Source organism: Bufo bufo, chromosome 1 (genome assembly GCF_905171765.1).
Source record: "Bufo bufo chromosome 1, aBufBuf1.1, whole genome shotgun sequence".
Classification (NCBI taxonomy): domain Eukaryota; kingdom Metazoa; phylum Chordata; class Amphibia; order Anura; family Bufonidae; genus Bufo; species Bufo bufo.
Genome location: NC_053389.1, coordinates 223,614,623 through 223,637,669, shown reverse-complemented (window position 1 = coordinate 223,637,669; position 23,047 = coordinate 223,614,623). Strand labels below are relative to the sequence as shown.

Here is a 23,047-nt window from a genome sequence, read left to right as displayed (position 1 = left end):
ACCTATAGAATAGATAGGGATGTCTCCAGCTGCACAAGGGGATGGCGGATAATCATGTCCTTAAATTTAGCCTCAAAGTGACAATCCCTAAAAGTCCCAATATCCTGTGACAATAGCGCTGAATTTCAGCGGACATGTTGGCCCGGTCCACACCGCCTCTTCCTACGAATACATTGCATGTGACCCTACAATACTATCTCCTCACACTCATTTGGGAAAATTGCCATTGTCGGATTGTATTGAAGGAGGGGAGTAAGTCGTGTAATAATTTAGTTATCTTTTTGTTTCTGGGAAAGCTGAGTGACAACCATTAGGGTTACTCACCATTACAACTTTCCCAGACTCCTGACTGACAAAGTTAGGAGCAGCTACATTTCCTTTTGCTTTTCTGAAATCTTGATAGGTCCCTCCCCATAGTTGGTCACACTGGGTTTCCACCCAGCTTTCCTGTAGTTATTTAGTGAGGCCTCCCTTACTGTATCGTGGCTAATCAGGGCTCTTGGGAAACCACGTGATGTCACTGGTGGGAGCTGTAGCAGTGGTGGCCATATTAATTTTGATCCAATTTTCTCTCATTCATATATAAAGAAACAAATGGAAAGAGTTTTCAACAACTTGACAGAAGACGACCAAAGGACTTGGGTTTTGTGTCTGTAGGAGAAGCCTCAGGTGACTGGACTGTCCACACTCTTGGCCAGCAGCTGAAGACGTGGACACGCTGCAGTTTGGAGCTACACGTCCGTTTAGAAGGAGATTCTGTTTGACACTTGGTGATGAATATTTTTCTTGTAGGGGACAAGATGAAGATGTTTTCTGAGTCTCATAAGACTGTGTTTGTGGTGGATCACTGCCCGTACATGGCGGAATCCTGCAGGCAAAATGTGGAGTTTGATATGTTGACGAAAAACCGCACCCAAGGAATTATCCCCCTGGCCCCCATCTCCAAATCTCTATGGACATGTGCAGTGGAAGCATCTATGGAATATTGCAGGATCATGTATGATATATTTCCGTTCCAGAAACTGGTAAGGATCCTCATTTGGAGGGTGTATGTAGCTATGGGTGCTGAGGTCGTAGTCACTTCTGGTCTCTGGTGCCAATAGCGGCTCCTCTGAGTCCAGCCATGCAATAAGCCTTGCTAGACATTTTATATATGCCTAAGAGCTTGAAGCGACCTTTCACGCACTTAGGCTCTACTGTTAGCATTGCAGTTTACCACCTTAACGATGTTTCGGGAGATTTATCAAAACCAATGTAAAGGAAAACTGGCTTAGTTGCCCATAGAAACCAATCAGATTCCACCTTTAATTTTGCAAAGGAGCTCTGAAGCCAGTTTTCCTTTAGGCCCCTTTCACACAAGCGAGTTTTCCGTGCGGGTGCGATGCGTGAAGTGAACGCATAATACCGTCACTGAATCCTGACCCATTCATTTCAATGGGTCTGTGTACATTAGCGTTTTTTTTTTTCCACGCATCAGTTCTGCGTCGCGTGAGAATCGCAGCATGTTCTATAGGCTACATGCGCACGAACGTTTTTTGTTTCCGTTCTTTTTTTTTTTTGCTGTCTGCATCAGTATGTCCGTTCCGTAGCACCGCAAAAAAATAGAACATGTCCTACTCTTGTTCGTTTTAGACAGTTACAATGAATCTGCAAAGAAAAAACGGATGGCATACGGATGTCATCCGTTTTTGTTTTTTTTTGCGGATCAAAAAACAACACGACCGTATGTGTTTTTTGATCCGCAAAAAAAAACAAAAACGGATGACATCCGTATGCCATCCGTTTTTTCTTTGCAGATTCATTGTAACTGTCTAAAACGGACAAGAGTAGGACATGTAGCCATATGCTGTGTTTTTCACATCTATAGAAGTGAAAGGGGCTTCAGTGAAAACCGCATTGTAATCCGGATACAGTCTAGGGGCAGTGCGTTTTTCACTGAAGGTTGCTAGGAGACGTTTTGTAAACCTTCATTTTTTTTTTTTTTTTTTTTTTTAACGCGCGTTAAAAACGCATCAAAACTGGAACACTGAACTGAAATGCAGAGAAAACTGACTGAACTTGCTTGCAAAATGGTGCGAGTTTCACTGAATGCACCCTGAACGCATCCTGACACAATCCATATCGGTCGTATGAAAGAGACCTTGGGCTACACGACAATCTTGGGTGCGACCAAGGATAGCAGCCAGCCTTAGAAATTAATAGAGAGGTAGTGCAACTCCCTAGTTTCTGTGACCCCAGAATCTCAAAAAGTCAACCCTGCTGGATTTTTTTAGATTCTGGGGTTGTGGTGGCTGGACTACTACACTGTGATCCTTGGACACACGACAGCCGTTGCACCCAATATCGCAGTTTAGTCCCAGCCTGCATGGGTGTCCTGTGCTGCTCTGGGGCAAGTGCACGGGTGTCCTGTGCTGCTCTGGGGCAAGTGCACGGGTGTCCTGTGCTGCTCTGGGGCAAGTGCACGGGTGTCCTGTGCTGCTCTGGGGCAAGTGCACGGGTGTCCTGTGCTGCTCTGGGGCAAGTGCACGGGTGTCCTGTGCTGCTCTGGGGCAAGTGCACGGGTGTCCTGTGCTGCTCTGGGGCAAGTGCACGGGTGTCCTGTGCTGCTCTGGGGCAAGTGCACGGGTGTCCTGTGCTGCTCTGGGGCAAGTGCACGGGTGTCGTGTGCTGCTCTGGGGCAAGTGCACGGGTGTCCTGTGCTGCTCTGGGGCAAGTGCACGGGTGTCCTGTGCTGCTCTGGGGCAAGTGCACGGGTGTCGTGTGCTGCTCTGGGGCAAGTGCACGGGTGTCGTGTGCTGCTCTGGGGCAAGTGCACGGGTGTCGTGTGCTGCTCTGGGGCAAGTGCACGGGTGTCGTGTGCTGCTCTGGGGCAAGTGCACGGGTGTCGTGTGCTGCTCTGGGGCAAGTGCACGGGTGTCGTGTGCTGCTCTGGGGCAAGTGCACGGGTGTCGTCTGCTGCTCTGGGGCAAGTGCAACGATTTGTATAGACAGCCAAGCTTTGTATTGTAGGTTCCTCCAGTCTAGCCAATAATCCCTTTGATTGTTATGGTCAAGACTCGCCTGACCATGATTAAAGGGGTCTCCGCCCCTTCAATCGGGTCCCTGTGAAAATCCCTATGCAATCAGTTCTGGGGACCTAGAAACTGTTGCCCCAAAAGCAGCCTGTGTCATAGTAACACAGACTACAATGTATTGACATACAGAAGAATGCAATTTTTGGTATTAAATTCATTTTCCTGCACGTATGTCTTTCTTTTTTTTTCTTTTTATGCAATATATTTTAAGTTTCCAATCAACTGTAATCTGACAAATTAATTTAACAGGCTTTTCAGTGCAAAACCTGAGTGGTATAAAAAGTCAAAAATCACTTGCTTCTGGATTTGAACTGCAAAACAAATGTTATGTAAATACATTGTAATTTATGCCCAAACATCACTGAAAAAGGCTCTTCTCCTGCATAGACAAGGCCTTATATAGCCACTTCAATAAAAAGGTAAAAAAACAAAAAAAAAAAGCGGTTATGGCTGTTGTGATGGAGACAGGCAAATATGAAAATGAATTAGATCATTAAAGGAGTGTTCCAGGTTTTCATTATATATGGCCTACATTGCAGTAGCGCTAGAGCTACTGCAGAACAGCGGATCGGCGGGGTATCACTCTTCAATTGACCAGATATTGATGGCCTATCCTGAGGATAGGTCATCAATAGTAAAATCCTAGAATATCTCCTTAAGGGCTTGTTCAAAGACCGTGACGTGTTTTGTGGTCCGCAAAACACGGATGCCGCCCATGTGCCTTCCGCAATTTGCGGAACGGAATGGGCGGCCCTTTATAGAAATGCCTATTCTTGTCCGCAAAATGGACAAGAATAGGACATGACTCATAACTTTTGCAGGGCCACGGAACGGAGCAACGGATGCGGACAGCACACTGAGTGCTGTCCGCATCTTTTGCAGCCCCATAGAAGTGAATGGGTCCAAAAAATGTGGCTCGGATGCGGACCAAAACCACGGTCGTGTGAACGAGCCCTAAGAGCTCATGCACACGACCATATGTATTTTGCGGTCTGCAAAAACGGATCTGCAAAAAATACAGATGACGTCCGTGTGCATTCCGTATTTTGCGGAACTGAACAGCTGGCCCCTAATTGAACAGTGCTATCCTTGTCCGTAATGTGGACAATAATGGGCATGTTCTATCATTTTGCGGTATGGACATACGGAAACGGAATGCACACGGAGTAACTTTTTTTTGCGGACCGATTCAAATGAATGGTTCTACATACGGTCCTCACATACAGAACTGAAAGAAAATACGTTTATGTGCATGAGCCCTAAGGGTACTACCGTGCGGAGCAGCAGTGTTGCAGTTTGAATGCGATGGATGGAAATCACTGAGGTGTGAATAAGGCCTCATGCACACGACCCTTGTGTGTTTTTGGGGTCCGCAAATTGCGGGTCCGCAAAACACGGATGGCGTCCGTGTGTGTTCCGCAATTTGCGGAACGGCACGGACAGCCAATGATATAACTGCCTATTCTTGTCCGCAAAACTGACAAGAATAGGACAGGTTATATATTTTTTTCGAACCACGGAACGGAGCAACGGATGAGGACAGCACACGGAGTGCTGCCCGCATCTTTTGCGGCCCCATTGAAGTGAATGGGTCCGCATCCGAGCCACAAGATGCTCGGATGTGGACCAAAACAATGGTCGTGTGCATGAGGCCTAAGGCCTTACAGATTGCCCATTACCAGTGAAGACTGAAGAAGTAATGCTGTTGTAATTAGTTAATATGATAGAGCTTCGGCTTGTACGGCCACACAGTACTCAAACAGCCACATACCAAGCACTGCATGGTCGCGTTGTGTGGTCATACCGGAAGGCCCATCATTATCACATCAGCTGTTTCAGGGAGCCGCTCCTGGCAACTCGCTGAGCACAGCGCTGTACATTGTATAGTGGCAGTGCTTGGTATTACAGCTCAACCCCTTTCACTTCAATGGTGCTGAGCTGCAACTAGGCCATGTGACCGATGTATGGTGACAACCCACGGAGCACCGTTCCCTTTTAACAGCTGATTGGCGGGGTCCCTAGTGTCGGACCCCCGCCCATCTGATATTGATGACCTATCCTGAGGATAGGTTATCAATATTATTTACCGGATAACCCCTTTAAAGTGGTAGTTTCTTAATACTATGCAGCTATTAATAGGAAAATAATTTCACAGAACCATAACCAATCCATGTGTCTTTTACAGGTGAATTTCATCGTCAGTGATTCTGGATCTCGGATACTGAACTCATGGAGTCAGGAAGATCAGAACCTGCAAGAGGTGAGGCTTCTGAAAAGGTCTGATTTTATGGGCATGAAGTGTTACATAGTGGAAAGTTCTCCAACCTTCTAATAGACCTGGGGGGATGAATTAAAGGGGATGTCTCACTTCAGTAAGTTGCATTTATCATGTAGAGAAAGTTAATACAAGCCACTTACTAATGTATTGTGATTGTCCATATTGCTTCCTTTGCTGGCTCAATTCATTTTTCTATCACATTATACACTGCTCGTTTCCATGGTTACAGACCACCCTGCAATCCATCAGTGGTGGCCGTGCTTGCACACTATAGGAAGAAGTGTCAGCCTATCTGGTGACCGGGACCATGGGAGCACACATAGACTGGTGTTTTTTCCTATATTGTGCAAGCACGACCACCACTGATGGATTGCAGGGTGGTCTGTAACCATGGAAACGAGCAGTGTATAATGTGATAGAAAAATGAATTGAGCCAGCAAAGGAAGCAATATGGATAATCACAATACATTAGTAAGTGGCTTGTATTAACTTTCTCTACATGATAAATGCCATTTGCTGAAGTGAGACAACCCCTTTAGGACATTTTCTATGCCAGTCTTAATAGCAATCCCCACTGGTGCTCCAGATTTATTAAAGGGAACCTGTCATCACCTTTATGCTGTCCATGCTAACGGCAGTATAAAGTACAGACAGGTGAGTTGATGTCAGCGGTCTGTCATTTAAAAGGTAAAAGTAAGTGGTTGCCGAGAACCAACATCACAATCATTGCAGACTGGGCCTGGAAAAGAGTCCCGGCCACCTGAGAAGAGTCCTGGCTATTCATGAATTCCTGTTCTCCTCACCCACCTGCTGATGACTGACAGGCTTCTACCTAGTTTTCTCCCTTTGTCTCTAGGAGAGAACTGCCAGTCATCAGCAGATGGGCGAGGAGAGCAGGAGATTATAATAACCAGGACTCTTCTCAGGTAGACTTGACTCTTTTCCAGGCCTAGTCTGCAATGGTTATGATGCTGGTTCTCGGCAACCACTTACTTTTAGCTCATGAGTGACACACATATATCATCATTTCTGTCACTATTTTATACTGCCCTCAGTGAGGTCAGCATAAAGTTGATGACAGGTTCCCTTTAAGAGGTAATAATGTAATAATTTAGGCACAGAAAAATACATTTATGCCCACAGGGGAGCTGGTGTACATTTCTAGTCTAAAATGCACCCGTTCTCATGAGTTGGGTCTTGAAGATCCCAATCACGAGTGGCGAGGTTGGTGTAAAAAGTCACAATTTTTGGGGCTAGTGTCATTTTGCGCGCAAAGTAGTGGCTTTTTGTACGGGCCTATAAAAAGATACAATCCTCCCTTGTTTCACTTTCTCGACATTTTCAAGATCTCTGCTTGCTGTCAAACATAAATATTCTTGTTTCCATCCAGAGGCAGAAAACCTGATCCACTGTAACAAGCCCCCCACCTGAACGTGGACCAGTGGAGTGGGTTATAATTAGCCTTGTCGCTGTGTGGACAGGACGGTTCTCCAGTTTCTGAATATAAATAATGAAAGTTCTCATTCACTGACATCAAGCGGTGATCTATAAAATAGTGAAGAACTGAAACATAAATTATATTAGATTTAACGTGTGTAAAGTTCCGAGCTTTTCATTATACAGTAAGTAAGATTGTAGAGTTTGTTGTACCCTGATATCAGCCATTGCAAGATGGGGGAAAATCTGGTTGTGGGATGAGTGAGGTGAAGTGTAGAAGCCCTCCGCCCCATGTCCCAAATCTCCAGAGATCTTTCCAGCTGCTCCTTGTTTTACTGACTTGCCTTTTTGCTGTCTCTTCAGTTAATGGCAGCCTTAGCCACCATTGGACCCCCAAACCCCCGCGCTGACCCTGAATGTTGCAGCATTCTGCATGGACTGGTGGCCGCTGTAGAAGCGCTGTGTAAAGTTACAGATTATCAGCACACATCCCGGGCTACAACGATGGAGAGTGCAGAACACGTTGCGAACAGAGGGAGAATAATCTGTCTGACCAATGCAAAGAGGTAGCTCTCCTCCTTTATAGATGGATTCCGGGGGGTTACAGGGAACCGAACTCAAAAGTAATCAGGGTGGAGTCCAGAGCACTTGGGGTCCCTGCTCAGTGTCGCTGTCCCTTGGTGGGGCAGATCCTTGTCACAGCTGTTTGTTCGAGTGGGGTAGATCTGTGTCATTGTGCCCTTTGATAGGGGGTTAGGTAGATCTGCCCTGTGCCTGCCCTTTGGAGGGGGGCACCACGCAGATGTATGTTTGTTTGTCCTTCTTGCCACTGGGGGGGGGGGGGGGGGGTAGATCTAGGTTTCCCTGCTTTTGGAAAGAATTGGTTAGGGCAAATCCACTTTTTCATAGGGTTGTCAGAAATTCGACGTCCATGTTCCTTTTTTTCTGTGATGACTGCCGTTGGGGAGCAGTCGTACTGCCACCAGTTTCATATGGCGGGGGGTTTCAGGTGAATTAGGACTGTAGGTCTCAAGGTCTCTCTCGGTGTATTTCCAGTGACAGTCATGTCCAGATGTTGGAGGATTGTGTCAGTGAGACCATTCATGAACACAACAAGCTGGCGGCCAGATCAGACCAGTAAGTTCCCCCACATTGCACCCCGTCATCCCTTCATGTACCAATATGGCGGGTTATTAATAATCCATTTCTTCTGAAGTCTCATGCAGATCCAGAAATGTGAACTAGTGCTGATTCACACCTATCCCGTCGGTGACGACAGCCTCGTGTCCGATCGCTCCAAGAAAGAAGTAAGTTGTGTGACCACAAGTTTCCCTGGTCTTTTCTGTAAAATTCCATTTATCTGTCACTGGGAAAGCTAGATGACAACCAACATGGCTGCTATTACTGCTTACACAGCTATGTAATACGCCTGCCTTATAAAGTAGTGACAGGTAAGTGCAATCGAGGCACATTTTACCTTCAGGACCCTAGGAAATCTGGTTAGCATGCCATGGGGGAGCAATAAGTGACCCTATTGGTCATCAGCTAAACTTTTGGTGAATGAATAAACATATTACTAGGGGGGAATTAAAATGTTTGTCCAACACTTTTTTTGTAGGGAGGCTTGTGAAATAACGGATCCAATCTTTACTCATCTGCTGAAGGTCCCTCTGGTCCAGCGCTGCAGGTCCAGTCCCCAGGGCGCTGTTCATGTGACCACTCAGCCACTTGCTGATCTCAGCGCTCATCAATGACATGCAGTTACTGAACGGTCAGGTGAACCGCTGGACCAGAGGGACCTTCAGCCGGTGGGTAAACTTTTTTCTCTTTGTTTTCTAACAAGCTAACCAAAGCAGTGATCAATTATTTCACTAAAACATAACTTTTAATCCAACACGCCCCTGCGAGAGGCCAGGGAGTTATATCTAAGGCTCCCTTTACCCCTCCTCCTTACAATTTTTGGATGGACAAATAGGTGTGTTATAACTGGTATCACCTTGCCATCCATAGAGGGAACAGTTTATTATACTGTTGATTGATGGTGGTTCGAGTTGGGATTATTTAGATCCCGACCACAATCTTCCCTTAGTTTTTCTGCCTAAGTATCCTAATTAATTCTATTTGAATCTGAAACGTGCATGTAGGGACTGGGATTAGGATAGGGCCAGCAAACCGGGAAAGGTTCCAGACGGGGTCGCCCTTCTAAGGACGAGTGCCCTGTGGTGAGGCTGCTCTAACATCTATTGGCTGGGGTTATACCACCATAGGGCCATATTAGGGATATATTAGACCCTAAAATCCCATGAGTTATCGCAGCATATAGTCTCCTCTAAGGGAGTTGACTCCTGCTTACCTTCTGGATCCTGACGACAGAGCGGTAGGAACAAAGGTCTTCTTATCTAGTGCCACCGTGCACTTAGTTTCCTACCTGAGTTGATATTATTCGTGACTCTTTATGAGTAGCTACTTGGTTCTATCATATTACCTAAGGGCCTATCATTTTAATATTGTTGAATTAAAAGTTATGTTTTAGTGAAATAATTGATCACTGCTTTGGTTGGCTTGTTGGATTTCTCAGTGATTTTGTTATATAGACACCGTGTTAGCTCTTTCCTTGTGTATTCTTTGTTTTCTAAGCCTGCTTGCTGCCAGGTTAATTTAAAAAAAAGTGTTGGACTGCCCCTTTAAATGTCCAAATGGCTTTCCTAATTTCTAGTTTATCCTTTGAACTCTGTAATATTACTATATGGATTAAGCTGCCCCTAGTGGTGGCTGCTGGCAGCGTGAGTTTTATCAGTAGGGATTACAGGGGTATTCCAGTGTCATATTGATGACCTATCCTACCTACACTGCCCCTACAGTGTGGACTGCGTGCAGGTAAACATGGAAGAGGACACAGTGGTCGCACGAGTGCCGCAGCCCCTCCAGACTGCTGGGGGGAAACAACATAGCTTGTTGTGCTACGCTGTTTCCGTAGCTCTCATGCACGGCAACGAGAGCTACTGAAACAGCGGAGCGCTCTGCTGTTTACCGGCCGGGAGGTGGTCGGGACTGTGTCTCATCTAGCCTTAGGAACGGCGAGATGAGACAGCCCCTTTAAGGATAAATTATGAATATCATGAAACCAGAACACCCCTTCAAAGTGGTATTCCAGTATAAAGAAAAATGATCTTGGATGGCCATGAAATGGTAAAAAAGTAAACTAGTTTATACTCGCCCCACCCAGTCCCTCCTGTGTTCCACTTCCTGCTCCTATGTTGACACAGCAGGAAATGGCTGGGAATGCTGCTCAGCCAATCACTGGCTACAGCGATAACCGGCCTCAGCGGGCATTCCCAGCCATTTCCTGCTGTGCTGATGTCAGCAAGAAGGGGAGCACAGTGCGGACCCAAGCACTGTCGGAATGACACAACTGGGGATCAGTGAGTTGATTGTAAGCTAGTTTATCTTTTTAACCATTTCATGGTGTTCCAAGATTTTTCGTCTTTTTTTTTTTTTTTTTTTTTTTTTCCTTCTCCTGGGATACCCCCTTAAAAGGGTCCTCCAGGATTTTGATATTGATGACCTTTCCTCAGAAAAGGCTATCTATTTCTGATTGGACACCCCATACGCATTGTAGCTCCGAGTTGGAAGTCTGTGCTGGAACTACATGCCTCTGTCCATTGTGTAGTGGGCAAATTGGTAATGCAGCACTGCACCCATTCACTTGCAGTAACCAGCTGTGGCCAATACACAGTGAATAGAACTGTGTAGTTACAGCACCAGAGCTACAAGGTAACAGCTAATCAGCAGGGATGTCGGACCCCTGCCAAACTGTTAGGCCCCTTGCAGACAAGCATTCCTCCCGCAGCGAGTCCGCATCGCAGCACCCAGCCTGAAGGGATTCACATAGCATTATATTGATTTATGATGCTATGTAACCCTTAGGCCCCTTTCACACGGGCGAGTATTCCGCGCCGATCAATGCGTGAGTTGAACGCATTGCACCCGCACTGAATCCGGACCCATTCATTTCTATGGGGCTGTGCACATGAGCTGTGATCGCAGCAAGCTCTATATTCTGCATTTTTCACGCAACGCAGGCCCCATAGAAGTGAATGGGGCCACGTGAAAATCCCAAGCATCTGCAAGCAAGTGCGGATGCGGTGCGATTTTCATGCATGGTTGCTAGTGATGGAGGGGTTAAATATAAAAAAATATTAACTCCACTTGATCGCGTAGTTGCGGATCTCTGTCTTCTTCTGTAATGTTGAGCTGCTGGCTAAGGACCTGTGGTGACGTCACATCACATGATCCAATCACATGGTCCCTCACCATGGTGATGAACCATGTGATTGGACCATGTGATGAGCACAGTGACGTCATCAAAGGTCCTATTCCTGTGCACAGCAAAGAAGACAGAAGAGATGCCGGCTGTGCGATTAAGTGGATTAAGGTGAGTTAAATTATTTTTTATTTTTTTTAACCCCTCCAGCGCTATTGTACTATGCATTCTGTATTCAGAATGCTATTATTTTCCCTTTATAACCATGTTATAAGGGAAAATAATACTATCTACAGAACACCTAACCCAAACCCGAACTTCTGTGAAGAAGTTCGTTTTTGGATACCAAACATGCCGATTTTTCTCCCGCGCGTGCAAAACGCATTACAATGTTTTGCACTCGCGCTGAAAAATCGTGCATGTTCCCGCAACGCACCCGCACCTTTTCCTGCAACGCCCGTGTGAAAGAGGCCTTACAGTTCTGGAATGTATTGGATAAACCTGGCAGCATAATGCCAATGTTATCCAATACATTCCAGAACTGTAAGGCCTCTTTCACATGAGCGTGTCCGGATTAGGTCCGGATGCGTCCCGGTGCATTGCAGGAAACCCGCGCGAGTAGGTACGCAATTGCAGTCAGTTTTGACTGCGATTTGCGTTCCGTTGTTCAGTTTTTATCGCGCCGCTGCAATACGTTTTGCACACGCGTGATAAAAAACTGAATGTGGTACCCAGACCCGAACTTCTTCACAGAAGTTCAGGTTTGGGTTCAAGGTTGTGTAGATTGTATTATTTTCCCTATTATTTTTACCTTGGTGATGGATCATGTGACGGACCATGTGATGAATGTAGTGACGTCATCAAAGGTCCTATTCCTCACACAACAAGACAGAAGAGATGCCGAATGCGCGAACAAGTGGATTAAGGTGAGTTAAATTATTATTATTATTATTATTTTTTTTAACCCCTCCAGCCCTATTGTACTATGCATTCTGTATTCAGAATGCTATTATTTTCCCTTATAACCATGTTATAAGGGAAAATAATAAAGATCGGGTCCCCATCCCGATCGTCTCCTAGCAACCGTGCGTGAAAATCGCACCGCATCCGCACTTGCTTGCGGATGCTTGCGATTTTCACGCAGTCCCATTCACTTCTATGGGGCCTGCGTTGCGTGGAAAAACACACAAAATAGAGCATGCTGTGATTTTCACGCAACTCACAAGTGATGCGTGAAAATCACCGCTCGTGTGCACAACCCCATAGAAATGAATGGGTCCGGATTCAGTGCGGGTGCAATGCGTTCACCTCACGCATTGCAAACGCGCGGAAAACTCGCCCGTGTGAAAGGGGCCTAAGGGTTACATAGCATTATAAATCAATATAATGCTATGTGACCCCCGGCAGCTCTTGGGAGCTGCGTTGCGGACTCGCTGCGGGAGGAACGCTCCTCTACAAGGGGCCTTAATAATGGCCTACCCTGAGTATAGGCCATCAATAACAAAACCTTTGAAGGGAATCTGTCGGCACCATATTAACTTTGAAATGGTGCAGAATGATAGGGCTGCTTCCCAGTGTTATGCCCATACATTTAGCTGCCAGATCGGACCCTTCAAACTCATATTTTGATCCATATGCAAAGTAACTCTCAAGTGCACCAGAAGAGGGCTTAACCCACTTGTTGCACCATAGCTCTTGCCCTTATCACTTCCTGTGCCTCCCTTTCTTGTTTGATTGACATGGGAGAAGCAAGAGAATGAAGCACTGAAAGGGGCAGACCTGTGGTGCGCTGAGCTTTGACTAGCCCTTGTTGGACTTGAGAACTAAGGCTGCATTCACACGTCCATGGAACACAGACCGTGAGATACCGGACTGGCATCCTGCTTCGTGCAGGAGCGCACGGCGTCATTGGTTGCTATGACGCCGTGCGCTTCCTGCTGCAGCCGCAGTACAGTAATACACTCGTATATGCATATGGATCAAAAGACTGCAGGATCAGATCAAGTATCTAAACGTAAGGGTATTATATGGGGAGAAAGCCCTATGAGGCAGCTTAGAAAAGTAAGGCATGCTTCCATGGTGTAACCCCAGACTGTGTTAAATCACGGATGTGTGAATACGCACATTGAAATCAATGGGTATGTGTTCTGTCTGTAGAGAACATGGACAGCGCACATCCATGATTGACTGATGTATGAATAAGTCCTCATGCACACGACCGTGGTGTGTTTTGCGGTCCGCAAATTGCTGATCCGCAAAACACGGAAGCCGCCTGTGTGCCTTCCGCAATTTGCGGAACGGAACAGGCAGCCCATTGTAGAAATGCATACTCTTGTCCGCAAAACGGACAAGAATAAGACATGTTATATTTTTTTTGCGGGGCCACGGAACGGAACAGACCCATTGAAGTGAGTTGGTCCGCATCCGAGACGCAGTTTTGGCGGCTCGGATGCAGACCCAAACAACGGCCGTGTGCATGAGGCCTAAGGCCTACATGTGGTTTCTTCTTTTTTTTATTTTTTTATTTAGTCTTTATTATTTTTTCAAGTTCCATAAATCTTCAACAATCACTTAGTTGTATTACATTATAAAACAGCATATCACTTAATGTATTCTAAAACAGCATACCTACAAACATATATACACTGCTCAAAAAAATAAAGGGAACACAAAAATAACACATCCTAGATCTGAATTAATGAAATATTCTTCTGAAATACTTTGTTCTTTACATAGTTGAATGTGCTGACAACAAAATCACACAAAAATAAAAAAAATGGAAATCAAATTTTTCAACCCATGGAGGTCTGGATTTGGAGTCACACTCAAAATTAAAGTGGAAAAACACACTACAGGCTGATCCAACTTTGATGTAATGTCCTTAAAACAAGTCAAAATGAGGCTCAGTAGTGTGTGTGGCCTCCACGTGCCTGTATGACCTCCCTACAACGCCTGTGCATGCTCCTGATGAGGTGGCGGACGGTCTCCTGAGGGATCTCCTCCCAGACCTGGACTAAAGCATCTGCCAACTCCTGGACAGTCTGTGGTGCAACGTGACGTTGGTGGATAGAGCGAGACATGATGTCCCAGATGTGCTCAATTGGATTCAGGTCTGGGGAACGGGCGGGCCAGTCCATAACATCAATGCCTTCATCTTGCAGGAACTGCTGACACACTCCAGCCACATGAGGTCTAGCATTGTCTTGCATTAGGAGGAACCCAGGGCCAACCGCACCAGCATATGGTCTCACAAGGGGTCTGAGGATCTCATCTCGGTACCTAATGGCAGTCAGGCTACCTCTGGCGAGCACATGGAAGGCTGTGCGGCCCTCCAAAGAAATGCCACCCCACACCATTAATGACCCAATGCCAAACCGGTCATGATGGAGGATGTTGCAGGCAGCAGAACGTTCTCCACGGCATCTCCAGACTCTGTCACGTCTGTCACATGTGCTCAGTGTGAACCTGCTTTCATCTGTGAAGAGCACAGGGCGCCAGTGGCGAATTTGCCAATCTTGGTGTTCTCTGGCAAATGCTAAACGTCCTGCACGGTGTTGGGCTGTAAGCTCAACCCCCACCTGTGGACATTGGGCCCTCATATCACCCTCATGGAGTCTGTTTCTGACCGTTTGAGCAGACACATGCACATTTGTGGCCTGCTGGAGGTCCTTTTGCAGGGCTCTGGCAGTGCTCCTCCTGTTCCTCCTTGCACAAAGGCGGAGGTAGCGGTCCTGCTGCTGGGTTGTTTCCCTCCTACGGCCTCCTCCACGTCTGCTGATGTACTGGCCTGTCTCCTGGTAGCGCCTCCATGCTCTGGACACTACGCTGATAGACACAGCAAACCTTCTTGCCACAGCTCGCATTGATGTGCCATCCTGGATAAGCTGCACTACCTGAGCCACTTGTGTGGGTTGTAGACTCCGTCTCATGCTACCACTAGAGTGAAAGCACCGCCAGCATTCAAAAGTGACCAAAACATCAGCCAGGAAGCATAGGAACTGAGAAGTGGTCTGTGATCACCACCTGCAGAACCACTCCTTTATTGGGGGTTTCTTGCTAATTGCCTATAATTTCCACCTGTTGTCTATCCCATTTGCACAACAGCATGTGAAATTGATTGTCACTCAGTGTTGCTTCCTAAGTGGACAGTTTGATTTCACAGAAGTGTGATTGACTTGGAGTTACATTGTGTTGTTTAAGTGTTCCCTTTATTTTTTTGAGCAGTGTATATAACTTGACATATTGCCCAACCTCCTTCCCCCAAAAAATATAATAATAATCTCTCCACCCTCCCCACCACCGGGTATCCCCTCATCTAATTTTTTTACCATTTCTGCCATAATTCAGCAAATCTATGTTTTGTTTTTTTTGGATACTAAGTGGAATTCTTCTGACAAGCGAGACCCTAGTCAGGTTCTCCCATTTCCTGACCACCGGTACCACACCATCTCCCCAATGCCCAATAATACACCTCCTAGCCTGGAATAGAAGTTTAGAGGCTATGGGACGATGTTTGGAATTATCTATCTTATCCACTACCCCCAAAATACATATTTCAAACTCCCTAGGGATGCTAAACCCATGATATGCCTTTATTTTTTCATTTACCTTCCACCAGAAGTCTTGGATCTTTATACATGTCCACAATAAGTGCAATCATCCACCGCTATCTGGCCACATTTTTTGCAACTAAATTCTTTGGATTTATAGTATTTCATTAGGCTCTTGGGGGAGTAATATAATCAGTATAGTACAGGGGTCTGCAACCTTTAAGACATAAAGAGCCACTTGGACCCGTTTCCGAACGAAAAAACTGGGAGCCGCAAAACCATTGCGACATTTAAAACAAATATAACACTGCATATATTGTTTCTTACCTTAATGCTATATACAGGATCGTGCAGTCAGCTGTCAATCTGAATAAAAATAGGACTTTTTCACTTAACAATGTAAAATATATTTTTGCAAATTAATAGCTAATTAAAATATTTAATTTACCTTTACCAGACCCCCCCTCCAATCATGTGCCAGTAATACCAGACCCCCCTCCAATCATGTGCCAGTAATAGCAGACCCCCCTCCAATCATGTGCCAGTAGTAATACCAGACCCCCCTCCAATCATGTGCCAGTAGTAATACCAGACCCCCCTCCAATCATGTGCCAGTAGTAATACCAGACCCCCCTCCAATCATGTGCCAGTAGTAATACCAGACCCCCCTCCAATCATGTGCCAGTAGTAATACCAGACCCCCCTCCAATCATGTGCCAGTAGTAATACCAGACCCCCCTCCAATCATGTGCCAGTAGTAATACCAGACCCCCCCCCCAATCATGTGCCAGTAGTAATACCAGACCCCCCCCCAATCATGTGCCAGTAGTAATACCAGACCCCCCTCCAATCATGTGCCAGTAGTAATACCAGACCCCCCCCCCCCCAATCATGTGCCAGTAGTAATACCAGACCCCCCCAATCATGTGCCAGTAATTCCAGGCCCCCCCCCCCCCAAATTCCCCAATCATGTGCCAGTATAATACCAGGGCCCCCCCCATTATGTGCCAGACTGCCAGTTAAAAAAAAAATAATAATTAACACTTATACTTACCTCTTTGGAGCGATGCGATGCAGGCCTCTTCCGGCCTGTGTCCCGACTCCAGCCTAGTAGTGCCGGCAGCCTATCAGAGGAACAGGAAAGGGACACACCTCCCTGCCCTGCTCCTCCCCACAGCCTTCTGTTTGTATCGCTGTCCTGAGGACGGCGATACAAACAGATCACTATGGAGATGAGCGCTTCGCTTCCACAGTGGCAATTTGTGTTCCGCTTCCCAACGACATCGGTAAAGCTTGTTTCAATTGTAGATAGAAGAAACTCATGTCCCTATCTCCTATTCCACACTCGTTTTTTAGGTCCAGGAATGTGATAATATCTCGCTCCTTCCATATTTGACCCAGTCTAAAGACTCCATATTTCCACCAATCAGCTTTAATTCTGTAAGTTGAATATTATCCCACAATAGGGTATCAGTATGTAATCTGGTCTGTGGCCACAATTCTCTTACCTCTTTCCAGGGTTTGGCCCACAGGCTAAATATCGCTATTTTGATGGTTTGCTGTTGTGACAAAACGTCTGCCTCCACGAGTTGGAAGATGCTGCATTTGTCCAACTTTTTATTGATCCCTGCTATCATGGTCTTGTATCTTTGTGTATTACTCCATATTAACATGTTTCTGATATGGCCAGAGAAAAAATAGAGTTCCAGGTTTGGGACCTCTCTCTCGCGAATGTGTGGTTTCTCCTTTAATATCTAGGCACACCTGAGCTGGCTTCCCTCATTACTGTGCTTTACTCCCCAGCTTTCCTCAGCTTTGTCCAGTGAGGTCCACAGCGTCCGTGCTGGCAGACATCTTGCTACTAAACTAAACCATCTGGTACAGCTCCACTTTGACCTGGCTTCCACCACTATAACCAACATTCCTATGAAGGTAAGACCCCCACACACCAGCCACACTTGTGCTTCTTTTTCAAAAACTATTTTCATATTTTTATTTTTTTTCATATAATTTTTGTTAAAGTTTTTGCTTTTTTTTCCCCTCCCCATATCATATTTTTCTGTTTTTCACTAGCCCACAATCAGTGTCTGTGACCAGGTTAGTACATTTTGGAAACCGCCTCTTTCCAATACAACCAAAATCTGTCCTTAGAACGTGTTGCCGGATAAACTGGCTTCCTGCTTAAATTCTATTACAGGAGCATACAGTAAAAAAAAAATCCCCCCATCCCCCGCTGCGGGGGTTGTAGCTGCATAGAATTCTCTCCCCTCTTGTGTACTGTGGTGTCTCCTTTGTGTGCTTTTTCCCATTTTTATACCCTCCCACCTTGTGTAACCTCTGGTGAGACCTAACCTGCGCTCAGAGCCTTCTGGCTTTGCTGCCTTAGCAAACTAACGGAAAAAGAATTCTCCCCATAATGCCCTTTTACTGAAAAGTGTTCTATTTGCAGTGTAATGTTGCTTTACAATGTTTTCCCATAAAATAAGAAATATCAATTATTGAGTCAATTTTTGGGAAAAATGTTAAAACTTTCTTTCAGTAGTTTTTCGAAAAGTGGCCAGGTAACCAATATGGCTTTCTTACCCAGCTAGACTCTTATGGGCATTATTATTTAAATGGGTTTTCTGGAGATTTTACATTGGTGTAGCCTTGGGTTAGGCCATTAATGTTTTGGGTGTTGGTCCCCCCCAACCACACAAGATACAGGAGACGTGACTGAAAGGAATTTTTAACAAATGAGTGACTCCATTTTTTTCTTTCTTCCCCCATTTAAGGCATTACTATATCTTCAGTGTAGGTGCGGGCATTCTGGCTGGAATACAATAGAGAGTCATACAGTCTGTCCCAATGATGCGTCTATGTTAATTTTTAGGGTTCAATTTGGTATAATTTAAAGAGATTGTCCGAAATAACAAAATAGGTTCCCCATGCCACCAAAAGCCTTTAAAGTGAATTTAAATATTCAATATAGTTTGATTAAAACCTGTTCTAAATTTGCAGACAATAATTTTTCTAAAATAGCCTATTAATAAAAAAAAAAATTTCCTACAGAAATAGGCACCTGAAGTTTAGGTGGCTACTGCGCTTTAGAATCCGTACTTCTGTATACAGCTGTGTACAGGCTAGCGCTCCATAGCAACTGTGTATGGGAGTACGGATTCCTCTGTGGCCGCACTGTGTACAGGCTAGCGCTCCATAGCAGCTGTGTATGGGAGTACGGATTCCTCTGTGGCCGCACTGTGTACAGGCTAGCGCTCCATAGCAGCTGTGTATGGGAGTACGGATTCCTCTGTGGCCGCACTGTGTACAGGCTAGCGCTCCATAGCAGCTGTGTATGGGAGTACGGATTCCTCTGTGGCCGCACTGTGTACAGGCTAGCCATAGACGCCTGAACTTCAGGTGCCTATTTCTCTAGAAAAAAATAAATAAATAATAATTAAAGGGTTTCTGTCACCCCATTAAACAGTTTTTTTTTTTTTCATTAATAATAATCCCTATAGTGCGATCTCTTGATACATAATAAAATTAATCATTTTGATTCAGTAGATTTAGCTAAAAAACGATTTTTAAAATATGCTAATTACCCTGCTACCAGCAAGTAGGGCGGCTACTTGCTGGTAGCAGCCGCATCCTCCGTTCGTAATAACGCCCCCTCGGCATGCTGATTCACAGGGCCAGGTAAGGGAATCCTTCTCTGCTGGCGCTGTTCGAATTCGAAATCTCGCGCCTGCGCCGTACCTGGCTTCAATCGGCGCAGGCGCACTGAGAGGCGGCCGCTCGCTCGACCGCTCCATCCTCAATGCGCCTGCGTCGATGACGTCATCGCATACACCCGGAAGAGAAGACGCCGGCGCCAGCAGAGAAGGATTCCCTTCGCTGGCCCTGTCAATCAGCATGCCGAGGGGGCGTTATTACGAACGGAGGATGCGGCAGCTACCAGCAAGTAGCCGCCCTACTTGCTGGTAGCAAGGTAATTAGCATATTTTAAAAATCGTTTTTTAGCTAAATCTACTGAATCAAAATGATTAATTTTATTATGTATCAAGAGATCGCACTATAGGGATTATTATTAATGAAAAAAAAAAAAAAACTGTTTAATGGGGTGACAGAAACCCTTTAAGGTATATTAGAAAAAGTATTGTCAGCAACTTCAAAACATGTTTTAATAAAGTGTACCTAAATGTTCAAAATAACTTTAACATTAAAAAAACGTCCTATACGCTCCTCTTTTGCCAACGCCACTCTCTGAGCTGCAGCTCCCGTCCTTCTCACTCTTTGTATCCGGCATGTGCTGTATACTGTCATCACTGATGCCTCGTATACAAACATTGGAACTGGAACTGCAGCACAGAGAACTGCGTTGGAGAAAGAGGTATGTGATGTTTTTTTACTTTAAGCATTTTGGTGACGTAGGGAGCTTTTTTGGTTAACCTGGGACAACCCCTTTAATGCATAACATTAGACTAAATGTATAAAGTTGAATCACTGTGTATGTACATTACTTATCCTATACTGATCCTGAGTTACATCCTGTAATATACTCCAGAGCTGCACTCACTATTCTACTGGTCCAGTCACTGTATAGATACATTAATTATCCTGTACTGATCCTGAGTTACACCCTGTATTATACTCCAGAGCTGCATTCACTATTCTTGTGGTGGAGTTTCTGTGTCCATACATTACTTATCCTGTGTTACATCCTGTATTATACTCTGGAGCTGCACTCCCTATTCTGCTGGTGGAGTCACTGTGTACATACATTACATTACTTCTCTTGTACTGATCCTGAGTTACATCCTGAATTATACTCCAGAGCTGCACTCACTATTCTGCTGGTTGAGTCACTGTGTACATACATTACATTTCTTATTTTGTACTGATCCTGAGTTAAACAGCCGAGTCACGTTATTATGACCACTTCCTACGTTCCACGTCAGCAGTGCGTAGCTCATTAAGGAAGTCATGACTTGGTGGGTATAAAAGGTGCACAGTACGCTGTATGCACACATATATCCTTCGTTGCTCTGATGAGTAAAAGGGGTGATTTATCAGAGTTGTATAAAGGGATAATTATTGGCTTCGGGCAAAGGGTGGCGGTATTTCTGAAGCTGTACAGTGTGTACATTGTTCATATGCTGCTGTGGTGACAATGTATTGTGAATAAGCGACATGGAAACTGCAGATCACCATGTGCCATTGATGTGAGAGGTGAACTTCGACTATGAAGGTGTACGAGGGCGGACCGACATGCTACAGTGGAGCAGCTCACCGCCAAATGAACCAGGAGGCTACCAGATGTGTGTCTAAAACAACAGTTCAGAGAACCCTACTGTGTATGGGGCTCCAAAGCAGACGGATGGTCACTGCACCTCTGCTAACAAAGCTGCATCAGCAGAAAAGGCTTCACTTTTCGCAGCAGTATCGGAATTGGACCTCTGCTGATTGGCTAAAGGTTGTCTTTTCTGATGAGTAACGATTTCGGCTTCATTGAACGCATGGACGTTGGCGTGTCAGACGAGAAACATCAGAGAACAAACACCCTGCAACTATTACTGGAAGGACACAAGCTGGTGGCAGCGTTATGGTGAGGTGTTGCTAGGCTAAAACATTCGGGGCCTGGGTTTTTTCCCAGGCCCCAAATGTACTGCCTGCCAGATTGAAACAACTGTATTGCTATCCACAGGACAGCAATACAATTGAATCTAATGCACTGGAAGAGCTGAAAGATCTGTGACGACATCACAGTTGTGATCAGTGCAAAAGGCAGTGGTTGAGAAGGACCTGCGATGATGTCACTATCATGTGACCGGTGCAGGAGAGGATGGCGCTCAGCAGTGAAGAGGGGAAGTCCTGGGGAATAAGCTGTGGTGAGGTATGTGTCACAGGTAAGTGAAAGGATAGATTCTCAGTGTGACAGGTAGAGTAATGCTGGGAGTTGTGGTTATTGACTGGTACTGTATGTTAGGGCTGAAGGGAGGGATATTTACATGGGACTGTATGTTAAGGGGATGTATTATTTACATGGGACTGTACAGTCGTGGCCAAAAGTTTTGAGAATGACAAAAATATTAGTTTTCACAAAGTTTGCTGCTAAACTGCTTTTAGATCTTTGTTTCAGTTGTTTCTGTGATGTAGTGAAATATAATTACACGCACTTCATACGTTTCAAAGGCTTTTATCGACAATTACATGACATTTATGCAAAGAGTCAGTATTTGCAGTGTTGGCCTTCTATTTCAGGACCTCTGCAATTCGACTGGGCATGCTCTCAATCAACTTCTGGGCCAATTCCTGACTGATAGCAACCCATTCTTTCATAATCACTTCTTGGAGTTTGTCAGAATTAGTGGGTTTTTGTTTGTCCACCCGCCTCTTGAGGATTGACCACAAGTTCTCAATGGGATTAAGATCTGGGGCGTTTCCAGGCCATGGACCCAAAATGTCAATGTTTTGGTCCCCGAGCCACTTAGTTATCACTTTTGCCTTATGGCACGGTGCTCCATCGTGCTGGAAAATGCATTGTTCTTCACCAAACTGTTGTTGGATTGTTGGAAGAAGTTGCTGTTGGAGGGTGTTTTGGTACCATTCTTTATTCATGGCTGTGTTTTTGGGCAAAATTGTGAGTGAGCCCACTCCCTTGGATGAGAAGCAACCCCACACATGAATGGTCTCAGGATGCTTTACTGTTGACATGACACAGGACTGATGGTAGCGCTCACCTTTTCTTCTCCGGACAAGCCTTTTTCCAGATGCCCCAAACAATCGGAAAGAGGCTTCATCGGAGAATATGACTTTGCCCCAGTCCTCAGCAGTCCATTCACCATACTTTCTGCAGAAGATCAATCTGTCCCTGATGGTTTTTTTTGGAGAGAAGTGGCTTCTTTGCTGGCCTTCTTGACACCAGGCCATCTTCCAAAAGTCTTCGCCTCACTGTGCGTGCAGATGCGCTCACACTTGCCTGCTGCCATTCCTGAGCAAGCTCTGCACTGGTGGCACTCCGATCCCGCAGCTGAATCCTCTTTAGGAGACGATCCTGGCGCTTGCTGGACTTTCTTGGACGCCCTGAAGCCTTCTTAACAAGAATTGAACCTCTTTTCTTGAACTTCTTGATGATCCTATAAATTGTTGATTGCAATCTTAGTAGCCACAATATCCTTGCCTGTGAAGCCATTTTTATGCAACGCAATTATGGCTGCACGCGTTTCTTTGCAGGTCACCATGGTTAACAATGGAAGAACAATGATTTCAAGCATCGCCCTCCTTTTAACATGTCAAGTCTGCCATTTTAACCCAATCAGCCTGACATAATGATCTCCAGCCTTGTGCTCGTCAACATTCTCACCTGAGTTCACAAGACGATTACTGAAATGATCTCAGCAGGTCCTTTAATGACAGCAATGAAATGCAGTGGAAAGGATTTTTTGGGATTAAGTTAATTTTC

The 23,047-nt window shown here is 45.4% G+C and overlaps 1 protein-coding gene across 1 annotated transcript in view; it reads left to right on the top strand.

The window, feature by feature from the left end:
- The first annotated feature begins 800 nt into the window (after window positions 1-800).
- Window positions 801-23,047, top strand: part of INTS13 (integrator complex subunit 13) — a 34,795-nt gene continuing 12,548 nt past the window's right edge. Inside the window, 6 exon segments of the mRNA XM_040435642.1 lie at window positions 801-1,025; window positions 5,260-5,334; window positions 7,153-7,355; window positions 7,846-7,926; window positions 8,006-8,096; window positions 17,407-17,535. Coding sequence (XP_040291576.1) covers window positions 801-1,025; window positions 5,260-5,334; window positions 7,153-7,355; window positions 7,846-7,926; window positions 8,006-8,096; window positions 17,407-17,535 — 804 coding nt within the window.